Here is a 10,359-nt window from a genome sequence, read left to right as displayed (position 1 = left end):
TCCCTGGCTTCATACGGCGCGATAACGCTGAACGAGAAGAAAAACAGCCGTGTGTCTGGGTTTGGGGGGGGACGTTGCAGCAATTGTTCTTGTCGAACATGCTTTGTTATTATTAGCGCCATTATTAGCGTTTCTCTTAAAGGTGTTAGCACCTTGTAATTGCTTTGGCAATATTGCCGAGCGGGAGAGGATGTTGGTGGAAGGAAAGTGTTTGCTCCTGTGTGTATAAAAAGTGTGTGGGAGACGCTGAAACAGTCATCTGTGTGAATGTATATATGTGTGTGTGTGTGTGTGTGTGTGTGTGTGTGTGTGTGTGTGTGTGTGTGCGCACTTGCTTAAGTGGGTACATTACTCCCCCAGCTGGTTGGACAACATATGAACCCCCTACATCAAGCCTGGACTTTCTCTTTTATTGCTTTAAAATATTCTTCATTATGCCACATGGGATATGGTACAGAATGCAGGCACTTTATCATTTCTTCACAAAACGTTTATGGTTAAAACCCTCCAGAAGTTAGATCTGTACTCGTCTGTATTTGTAAAAGATGGTAGACTTATAACTGAGCATTTGGGGAGTAAGAGCCTTGCTCAAGGGCCCACCAGTGGCAGCTTTGTATTGCTGGAATTTGAATTCAAGTTTAACAGTGAGCTCCCACCTCCTTTCTAGGTTAGATTGATTGAACGGTAGGTGTATCAAAACGATTTAAGAAACTGTGTGAGGCAGTTTTTGTCCTACATTTATGACATTTGCAGGGGACCAGAAGTGACAGCTTGGTGTGGCTGTGATTTGAAATCACAACCCTCGGAGCCAAAGACCAATGCCTTAACCACAAGCTACCACCTCTGTGCCATCTTAAATCGGGAGGCTCACTACCTTTTAGTGGGTACCTTCAGACCAAACAAAATAGAGTCTCTTTAGTTAGCTAAAGCAAAACTAGAAAAGAAGTATGCGCAAGACTGACTTGATAGAGGGAACGTGCCAAATGCGAAACATAGTTGGTAGACAGTTGCTGTGCAGTCTTTGCTCCATACCGGAGCCTTTACATGAATGGTAGATGCACCAAAGTGCCTTGAAGTAACTGCACATCAGGAGGCTTACTGCAACTTGCTCAAGGGCCCAGCAGTGGCAGCTTGGTGGTGGTGTGATTTGAACTTGTGACCTTCAGATCCAGAGTCCAATGCCTTTAACCACTGAGTGCTTTAGAATTGCCACATGTACTTTACAGCACAGTGAAATTATTTCTACACATATCAGAGCAATGTTAGGAAGCTGGGGTCAGAGCACAGAGTCAGCCATGATACTTCACCCCTCGAGCACAGAGGGTTAAGGGCCTTGCTTAAGGGCCCCAAGAATGGCGGCATTAACCCCCAACCTTTCAAACGGTAACCCATACTCCGAAAGCTACCCTGGCTACTTGTCCAACAGATTATCAAATCCTATAATTCTTCAGAGTTCCTGAGAGCTACACCCCTTCTCCCCCTCTCAGATCCACCGGTACCAGTCTGCTGATGGTGCCTAAAACCAAATAGATATCACCAGAAAACCTCAGTTTACCACAGAGCTTCCAGAGAAAAACATTTTTCGACCACATATGCCAACCCATTTCTTCTTTCCGAACCCAACACTTTCGTACATAAAAATATATCACCTGGAACCTCCTCAACCTATCGAATCTCAACACCTCCTACCTTAGAATCTGCCAGCTCACACCTAGCATCACTGCTACATTACATTAACCCACTACTCTAATCGCCTCTAATCTTGCAGAAGTTTCACAGTTATCCTGGAGAAGTGCTTCACCCCCTGGGCTTCTTCACTTCTCTCCTATTACTGTTTTCAGGGCAAAAAAATGACCCGAGATTTTAGCCCCAGTTCTTATAGAATCGTGCAAGGCCCTTACTCCGTCCCTTCATAATCCTCCCCTGATTTAATTAAGACGTTCTACTTTGTATCTGTCTGTCTGGCAATAGGTCAAGAATGACAGTGCGGATCTCAGAGGGGAGCCTCCGGCAGCGGGGATGTAATTGCCGATTCTTTTAATGTAGACCTCTCTAAAGAATGCTGTCAGTGCAGGCAGCTTGATCAAAAGCAAAAGGCAGCCGTGGTAATGAGAAGCAAATCCATAATCATTATCCGAAAGCCTGACTGAGGTCAAAGCCAGAAAATAACCAGAAAAAAAGAACAAGAAAATAATACAGAAACAAGGTATGCATCTAGGAATCTAGGAAATGAGGAACTGAGATTGCTTAGACATGTAACGTAATTGATATGGCAAAAGCGCGAGACAGACCCGGGCGTATAGATACAAAGGATAAAAGGCTATGTGCAGGTTCAGGACCAGATCAATGGAAGAAGGTGGAAGGAAAATCTTTGCAACAACAGGGAATACATACAGTATACTTTCCATTGCCCTTGATTGGAGGTACCTCAGAAGCTGTATGCTTGGCCCTCTGTAATAATGCTAAGATCTACTCTATGGCTAAGGCTCTGGGTTACTGATTAGAAGGTTGGAGGTGCAAGCCCCAGAACTGCCAGGCTCCCTCTGTTGGGCCCTTGAGCAAGGCCCTTAACCCACTTTGCTCCAGGGGTGCTGTATCAATGTTTACCCCAGCTTCCTAAAATCCTAGAATATGGGGGAATACATTTCAATGTTCAATAATATACATGTGATGAATAAATGCATCTAACCTTCATCGTACGTCTTCGTATAACCTCCCTTTACGCAGGTCACCACGAGAAGTACTTTCTATGTAAGAACTTTTCTATTTCGGACTTTCTATGCCACTGAAGCGAGATTTTCCTCTACTGATAAGCCAACATTCCTTCATACAAACACCCTTCATCATGTTTAAACGTCACACGGGAGAATCTTGGGAGAAATAAAATCACCCTGTGTGAAGATCAATTCTCCTCCGCATTATTACCTCGAACTCGCAAACCCTGTATGACCTCTAATAACCTTTACTTACTGTGCTAACCTTCTCTGGCAATGCGCCATCTGACTTCATGCCTGCATTAGCTTCTTTGGACCTTTACTAGCCTTCGCTAGCCTTCACTGGCTTACGCTAACATCCTCTGGCCCTCAGGCTAATCCCAGATCTGATAGCTTTTACACTGAAATGAAAACATTCATAGCTACAGGGGTGAACCACGGCGTGCAACTGCCATCATGACTGCCAAGGTCATCAGATGCATGGAAAAGTCCACAATTCCTTACGCTCCTTAAATCTTTTAAATTTATCACTCCATTTTTCTATCCATCAAATGTTCTTCAGTTATTCCTCCACTTCTACATCCTCTCCATCCATCCCAATACTTTGTCATGCATTCTTTATTTCTTTTTCTTAATCCTTCCATGTAATCTCTCTGTCCTTTGAGGCTGGATAGGATTGAGAAATGTGGGAATAGAATGGAGAAATTGAGGGAGGGAGGGAATGAGAGAGAGAGAGAGAGAGAGAGAGAGCAAGAGGAAAGACAAAGTGAGAAGATGGTGAGATAGATAGATAGATAGATAGATAGATAGATAGATAGATAGATAGATAGATAGATAGATAGATAGATAGATAGATAGATACTTTTGTTCAAACAAGGGTGTCTGAATACTTTTGGCAATACACAGAAAAGTCATTGAACAGATGAATAGGGGTTTAAGTGGACAAAAGAACAGATAATGAGTGTGTGTCGGTGTGTGTGTGTGTGTGTGTGTGTGTGTGTGTGTGTGTGTGTGTGGTGAACACACTCATTACAAAACACTCGCCAATCAGGCCACAGCTTTCCAGTCAGGAGCTTTAAAACATATATAACACACACCTACACACTTTCTATTTTATATCAAACACTTTCTCTCTCTCACACACACACACACACACACACACACACACACACACACAGTTAATATTCCTATCGGTCAAACCCAGTTACACAGTGCAACTTTTAAAATGAACAATCCGTCCAAACAGAAATGTGATTTTCACCCACACACACACACACACACACACACACACTGAGTCACACAGCCACATACATATGCGCACACACATGCACGCACACACATGCGCGCACACACGGGAATATTTCCTCTCATCAACATAGCTGTACATGTGCAGGTATGAGTGTGTGTGTGTGTGTGTGTGTGTGTGTGTGTGTGTGTGTGTGTTTTCTTACGAGAGCTGGAGGAAATCGGTCACACGTAGCTTAGCTCGCTTAGCCAAGGTCTCCATCAGGTTAAGACCCTGATCAGTGGAAAGAGAGCTAGACATGAGAGAGAGAGAGAGAGAGAGAGAGAGAGCAAGAGTGAGAGCGAGAGAGAGAGAGAGAGAGAGAGAGAGAGAGAGAGAGAGAGAACATTAAAATATTAAAAAGATGGAAGGATGGAGAAATGGAGAAATTGAGTGCAGGGATGGAGAAAGAGGATAGATGAGTTGAGGGATAAAATGAGGGATTGAGGAAGAGGATGTAAGCAAAAGTAGAGGGGATGAATTATGAAAACAGGGATAGAGTAGTGGGAGGATAGAGAGATGGAGGATAGACTACAAAAAGAAATGTGGAGAGAATGAACAGAAAGGAACAGAGATAGAGTATAGGATGGAGAAAAGGATAGACAGATGAAGGGATGGAGAAAAAGATGGACGGATGGAGGGATAGAGTGAAGGGATGGAGAAAAGGATGGACGGATGGAGGATAGAGAAAAGGTTGGACGGATTGAGGTATAGAGTGGAGGATGGACAAAAGAAAAGACAGATAGAGGCATGGAGAAAAGGATAGATGGATGAAGGGAAAGAGTGGAGGGATGGAGAAAAGGATGGACAGATAGAGAAAAAGATGGACGGATGGAGGGATAGAGAAAAAGATGGACAGATGGAGGGATAGAGTAGAGGATGGAGAAAAAGATGGACGGATGGAGGGATAGAGTAGAGGATGGAGAAAAAGATGGACAGATGGAGGGATAGAGTAGAGGATGGAGAAAAAAGATATACGGATAGAGGGATAGAGTAATGGGATGTAGAAAAAAGATGGACGGATGGAGGGATAGAGTAGAGGGATGGAGAAAAAAGATAGATGGATGGAGGGATAGAGTAGAGGGATGGAAGAAGAGGCTCAGGTGGCTTCAGTCGTTTTTGATAAATTGCTCACATTTCCTACAACAAGGCAAACAATAAGGCGCAAATGGGATTCCTGTAAAGTGTGATTCTCTCTTACACAAACACACACACACACACACACACACACACACACACACACACACAAATCGATACACACATTTACACTTATATATGTGCAGAATTACATTCAGAAAAACGCACGCGCACACACACACACAAAGGTGAGAATGGAAATTTTTGAGACTATTTCCTTGCAAATGTGTGTGTGTGTGTGTGTGTGTGTGTGTGTGTGTGTGTGTGTGTGAGAGAGAGACCAGGTGCTCTACTCACTCCTGGGTGACGATGTATCCAAAGTATCCATCACGCTCAGGCTCGAGTAGGCCGTCACATCCACCCTAAACTTCTTCTCCACTTGTCCACCTTCCTTCTCCAAATCCTCTTCTTCTTCACTGGTCTCCTTCTTCTGAGCTTCTGCGTCCAGAGCGTCCTCACCACGGAGCCACTGCTCCACCTCTGTGTCTCCCTGCACCTCCACCGTGTCTGGCTTCATCTTCTTTTTCGTCAAGTCCATGTTAGTCTCGATGGTTCGACTCTGAACAAACTCCACTCCAGACGACTTCAGACCTGCAGGGCTTTGGGGGAGATTGGAGGAACCCAGAAGAGATGTTTTATCCTGGGGATGATCTGTAGCCTCAGGGCTTGAGTTCTTGTCCAGGAAGTCCAAGAGCTGAGTGATAAAAAGTTTGTCCTGAGAAATAAACGAGTGCATACTGATGATTAGAGATTATTCATATTCATACTCCAGCTAACAAGGACACAGGAAGCAACTATTAAAACCTCATCATGAGAGGAGGTCTGGATGGAGCGAATAGAGGTAAAGGGTGGAGAGATTGGGGGTTATAGTGGAGGAATGGAGAGAAGAGAAGGAAATGATGGCGAGATTGTGTGAGAGCTGCAAGTAGAGAATGAAGAGGATTGAGAGATGTAAAAATCAATTGGAGAATTGGAAGGAAAAATGGAGAGAATGAGATATAGAGGTAAAAGATGGAGCTATAAAGGGACAGAGGGAGAGAATGAAAGGATGTACAGATGGTTCGAAAGAGAGAGAGAATGGGGGAAGGAGATTGGGGATGGAGGGAATGAAGGGATAGGGAGATGGTTTGGAAGATAGAGACCCTAGAGGAAGATGATTGGGGATGGAGGGATGGAATGAAGGATGGAAAGATAGTTTAAAAGAAAGAGGGATGGATGAAGATGTTTGGGATGGAGGGTGGAATGAAGGGATGAGAGATGGTTTGAAATAAATAGGATGATGGAAGATGATTGGGGATGGAATGATGGAATGAAGAGATAGAGATGGTTTGAAAAAATAGGATGATGGAAGATGATTGGGAAGGAGGGATGGAATGAAGGGATGGAGAGACGGTTTGAAAGAAAGAGAGGATGAAGGAGATGATTGTAAAGGAGGGATGGAATGAAGGGAGGAGAGACAGTTTGAACGAGAGAGAGGATGGAGGAGATGACTGTAAAGGAGGGATGGAATGAAGGGAGGAAGAGAGTGTTTGAAAGAGAGAGAGAATGGGGAAGGAGATTGGGGATGGAGGAATGAAGGATAGGGAGATGGTTTGGAAGATAGAGACCCTAGAGGAAGATGATTGGGGATGGAGGGATGGAATGAAGGATGGAAAGATAGTTTAAAAGAAAGAGGGATGGATGAAGATGTTTGGGATGGAGGGTGGAATGAAGGATGAGAGATGGTTTGAAATAAATAGGATGATGGAAGATGATTGGGGATGGAATGATGGAATGAAGAGATAGAGATGGTTTGAAAAAATAGGATAGGGAAGATGATTGGGAAGGAGGGATGGAATGAAGGGATGGAGAGACGGTTTGAAAGAAAGAGAGGATGAAGGGAGATGATTGTAAAGGAGGGATGGAATGAAGGGAGGAGAGACAGTTTGAAAGAGAGAGGATGGAGGAGATGACTGTAAAGGAGGGATGGAATGAAGGGAGGAAGAGAGTGTTTGAAAGAGAGAGGATGGAGGGAGATAAATGGGAAGGAGGGATGGAATGAAGGGATGAGAGAGTGTTTGAAAGAGAGAGACAATGGAGGAGATGATTGGGAAGGAGGGATGGAATAAAGGGAGGAAGAGAGTGTTTGAAAGAGAGAGACGATGGAGGAGATGATTGGGAAGGAGGGATGGAATAAAGGGATGGAGAGAGTGTTTGAAAGAGAAAGAGGATAGAGGGAGATGATTGGGAAGGAGGAATGGAATGAAGGGAGGAAGAGACAGTTTGAAAGAGAAAGAGGATGGGGGAGATGATTGAGAATGAGGGATGGAATCAAGGGATGGAGAGAGTGTTTGAAAGAGAGAGAGGATGGAGGGAGATGACTGGGAAGAAGGGTTGGAATGAAGGGAGGAAGAGACAGTTTGAAAGAGAGAGAGGATGGAGGGAGATGATTGGGAAGGAGGGATGGAATAAAGGGAGGAAGAGAGTGTTTGAAAGAGAGAGAGGTGGAGGGAGATGATTGGGAAGGAGGGATGAAATAAAGGAAGAATAATTTGAATCTGTACTACAGACGTGTGAACTCCAGGGAACACTTTCTGATCCAGTCCCAGGACAAAGTAACGTTCTGTATGATGGTAATCATCATGGTTAATAAAGTCTGAACAGAAAGTGAATGTGTGGATCCATCATTCTCTCATGGACTTTGAGGTTTTGATATGTTGAGAAACGCTGCAGTCATTTACCTCTCCATCCAGCGTGGACCCTCGTCCCTCCTGGTGTACGTCTGCAAACCAGAAGCAGCAAATACATTTCATTCACGCAAAAAACATTTATTAACATACACAACATGGGCACCAGTTTATGGACACCTGACCACGTCCTGGGAACTTCCACTCTTCCGGGAAGATGTTCCACTAGATTTTGTGGAGTTTTGCACTCATTCAGTCACAAAGTCAGGTTCTGATGAAGGTGATGTATTTGAACCTTATGATGAAAGGAGTTCTGGGAGGAGAGAATAGAGGGATTGAGGGAGAGAGGGAGAGAGGGAGAGAGGGAAGGGTTTAGAAAAGGATTTGATTGTGAAATGTAGAAATAGATTGGAGAAATTTAGAGAGAGGACAGACAGATGAAGGTTTAGGGGGAAAGGATAAAAGGAGAGGATAGACAGATAAATGAATAGAATAGACATATGGAGGAAGAGATATAGAGACAGAGTGGGGGGATAGAGGGAGAGGATAGAGTGATGGAGTGATGGAGAGAGTGAAGTAATGAAAAGAGATGTTCTAGGGATAAAGTGGATAAATAGTTGGTGAAAACAAAATGGATAAAGAAAGAGGATGGAGAGTTGGGGAGAGAGAGAGAGAGAGAGAGAGAGAAGGTAAAGAAATGGATAGAGTTAAAGAAAAGAATGTGTAAACTGAGAAATATACGGATAAATGGAGAGAATTGAGACATGGATGGAGAGGAGGCAGAGATAGAGGACAGATTGTAGGGATGGAGAGAAAGAATGTTTAGAAATGAAGGTTAAAAGATAGAAGAATTGTGTGAAGGGTTTAAGAGAGGATGGATAAATGGAGGGATAAAGCAAGAAAATAGATGGATGGAGAGAGAGTGGTGAAAGGATTCAGAGATGGAGCAATGAAGTGTGGGAATAGATAAAGATAAATGAAGTGGATGGAGAGAGAGAGAGAGAGAGAGAGAGAGAGAGAGAGAGAGACAGAGGTTAAGATAGAAGTGAATTGAGAGAAGGAAGGAGAGGATGGAGGATAGGGTATACAGTGGAAGGATAGAGAGAAAATAGACAGATAATAGGAAATAGGGAGAGAATGAAAGAATGAAAGGATAAAATGAAGAGGTGTGGGAAAGTGAAAGCAGAAGGAGGAGAGGGTAAAGGAATAGATGAATGAAGGGATGCACAGAGAGGATTGACAGATGGAAATAGAAAGTGGAGGGCTGGAGAGAGTAGAGAGGATTGAAATATAGAGTGAAGGGATAGAGGGATAGAATGAAATGATGCAGGGATAGAATGAAGGGATGGAGAGATGCTGGGAAAAAAGAAATAGAGGAAAAGTATTGGCGATGGAGGGATAGAATGAAAGGATGGACAGAGAGGATTGAAAGATATAAATTTATAGATATGTATACAGGAAGTGGATGGATAGTCATGAGAGAGAGAGAGAGAGAGAGAGAGAGAGAAGGATAGAGTGGAGAGAATGGAGAAGTAGAGGTAGTAAAAGCAAAGGTAAGGTAAAGAGATAGGGATACAGAGTAAAGGGATAGAAGGAGTGAATTGAGAGAACAAGAGAGAGAATGAAGAAATGGGGATAAAATGGAGAGATAAAGAGAATTGGAAGATGCAGGGATAAAATAAAGGGATGGATAGATGATGGGAAAGAGAGAGGGGAGGAAAATGATAAGGAATGAAAGAATAAAATGAGTTGATGGAGAGAGAGAAGTGACAGATGGAAAAAGAAAGTGGAAGGAGAAAATATAGAGATAGAAATATTAAGTAAAGGGATGGTCAACTTTACAATTCATCTCAAAGGGCTGAAGATCTATAGCAGAAGATCTTCCACACACCCCTAAACCATGAAAAGCAGATCTTCATGAAGCTTGCGCAAGCACAGCTGCTTTGTCATGCTGGAAAAGGTTTGGACTAGAAGATCTCCTTCCAGTTCAATGGAGCCCCCAAAGACGTCCATTACATGCCTTCAAATTCGCAGAAGAACCACATGTATCTAAACGAGTCAGGTGTCCCAAAATCATTGCCCATTTTATCAATGTCTCTTACTGTTGCTAGAAACACAGCATTGTAAGATGTTTGTACCTTTGGGCATGAACTTCTCTCCAGACTTATCTCCAAGCCGTCCCCATGTCCCTGGCTCCCTCTTCATCTCAGCATCATCAACAACCTCGCGACTTTTAACCCCTTCTGCATCATCCACCACCTGCAGGGCCTGAGTGATTACCTTCGAGAGCTGGTCGAAGTCGCTCGGGGTCATGGTGTTTACGCTTTGCTGTCCGAGCTGCTTCACGACACCTTGGATGAACTTTTCTGCAAAAGAAGCAAGATTATAGTGATTTTATCTGAGTACCTTTAACTATCAGAAACTTTCTTTGGTAACTTTATAGAGGAATGAGGTCCTGTTGTAACTTTACCTGTCAGTAACTTCCTGTGATAACTTTATAGAGGAATTACTTCCTGTGGTAACTTTATTTATCAGTAACTTCTTCTGGTAACTTTAT

General features: G+C 43.4%; 1 protein-coding gene across 1 annotated transcript in view; it reads right to left on the bottom strand.

Moving 5' to 3' along the window:
* The window catches only part of ptprn2 (protein tyrosine phosphatase receptor type N2), a 185,054-nt gene that overhangs the window by 127,322 nt on the left and 47,373 nt on the right, over positions 1-10,359 (bottom strand). Inside the window, 5 exon segments of the mRNA XM_046851477.1 lie at positions 4,166-4,252; positions 5,434-5,471; positions 5,474-5,851; positions 7,857-7,897; positions 9,941-10,168. Coding sequence (XP_046707433.1) covers positions 4,166-4,252; positions 5,434-5,471; positions 5,474-5,851; positions 7,857-7,897; positions 9,941-10,168 — 772 coding nt within the window.

Source organism: Silurus meridionalis, chromosome 6 (genome assembly GCF_014805685.1).
Source record: "Silurus meridionalis isolate SWU-2019-XX chromosome 6, ASM1480568v1, whole genome shotgun sequence".
NCBI classification, from domain to species: domain Eukaryota; kingdom Metazoa; phylum Chordata; class Actinopteri; order Siluriformes; family Siluridae; genus Silurus; species Silurus meridionalis.
Note: the sequence above shows the minus strand (reverse complement) of the source record. Positions and strands in the feature narration are given on the sequence as shown.